The 1,282-nt window shown below is 63.8% G+C and overlaps 1 protein-coding gene across 1 annotated transcript in view; it reads right to left on the bottom strand.

Moving 5' to 3' along the window:
* PLEKHA6 (pleckstrin homology domain containing A6) overlaps nt 1-1,282 on the bottom strand; it is a 54,995-nt gene that overhangs the window by 20,983 nt on the left and 32,730 nt on the right. The window contains exons 4-5 of the mRNA XM_035893747.1: nt 490-570; nt 1-316 (exon numbers count right to left, since the gene is read on the bottom strand). The exon at nt 1-316 is cut by the window's left edge and continues 41 nt beyond it. Of these exons, the coding sequence (XP_035749640.1) occupies nt 1-316; nt 490-570 (397 nt within the window). The remainder of the gene's footprint in view (nt 317-489; nt 571-1,282) is intronic.

The raw sequence follows: 1,282 nt of genomic DNA on the forward strand, positions 1-1,282 counted from the left end.
CTCCTGGTAGACCCAGCCGCTTTTGGTCACGGCAGCGTTGGGGTTCCTCTTCATGGAATTGGAGCGCTTCCCGAAGGCGATGCCCTTGCGGGAGGAGCGCGAAGCCTGCAGAGGGGGAGAGGAGCCGCTCAGTCCCTGGGGGGACCCCCGGCACCCCGTCTCCACTGCTGCCTGCCGTGCCGTGTGGCTCTGGGCACCCACCCGGACTCCGGTGCGCTCCGGGGGCACCTCCGACACCATGGTGTGGTTGGAGGGCTCGCTGGTGATGGTCGCCGGTCGCTTGCCGCCCGCTTTGCTTGACATGTCCAAGGTCAGTCTGCGGCACACAGGAGGAGAGCTGAGTCAGCAAAGCTGCGTTCTCTACCCCACAGGAGCTGGCCCCTGGCACCCTCATCCTGGGCACTGGCTCCCCATGCCCCATCCCACCTTGGTCTCCCATCACAACCCACTCCCAGGCCCTGAAACCAGGGGAGTCAGGAGCCAACCTACTTTTGCAAGTCAAGTCTTGAGTTGTCCTCGGGGACTTGTCCCGTCACTGGGTGCAGGAACGTGTTCCGCCTTTCATTGTGGCTGTAAGAGACAGTGGCGGGGTGATGGTTGGCATCTCCCATCCCCATCCCCCCCACAGAAACCCTTTGCCTTCAGCACCACATTTGCTGCTCCAACCCGTGTTTCGCTGCCCAGCACCTGCACGGGCTGGGGCTGCCTCCCCGTGCCCTGCCCCAAGCATCGCTCTCCCCTACACCCTCGCTAACCCCATGCTTCAGATCTGCTCAGCACATTTCACCAGCACTTCCCAGAAAATCCTTGCCTCGCTGGGAGCTGAAGCAAGGTCTCTGGTGGCCAAGCCCTCATTACTTCTGCTGGACACATCCCAGGCATCACCATAAACCCCGCTCCCACCCTCGGAAGTTGCTGCAGAAGCAGCAGCAGCAATGGCCCATCCTGGGCTGTGCCCGCAGCGACATCCCCAACGCCACGTCCTCCCCTTCGGCTCACTGCTTTTAGAGCCATTTGCCAAAACACCTCGAGTCAGGCTAAGAGAAGGGTCACCTGGCCAGGCAGGACTGTGCACCACACAGACCCCAACCACCAGCCCAGGATCAGGCCCAGCTCAGCCCCCGCCCCGGGGCTGCTTCGGCGACACCAGGGTGCAGCCAAAGGCGGGTGCTGCCGGCGGTGCAGGGTCCCTGGCGGCGCTGGGAGGAACGAGGCAGGGCTCCCACCAGGGTCAGCTGGCAGCATCTGCCATGCCCCTGCCCCGTGCTGCAGAGCCGGTATT

The sequence above is a fragment of the Egretta garzetta genome, unplaced genomic scaffold, assembly GCF_000687185.1.
Source record: "Egretta garzetta isolate BGI_Z169 unplaced genomic scaffold, ASM68718v1 scaffold105, whole genome shotgun sequence".
Taxonomy (NCBI): domain Eukaryota; kingdom Metazoa; phylum Chordata; class Aves; order Pelecaniformes; family Ardeidae; genus Egretta; species Egretta garzetta.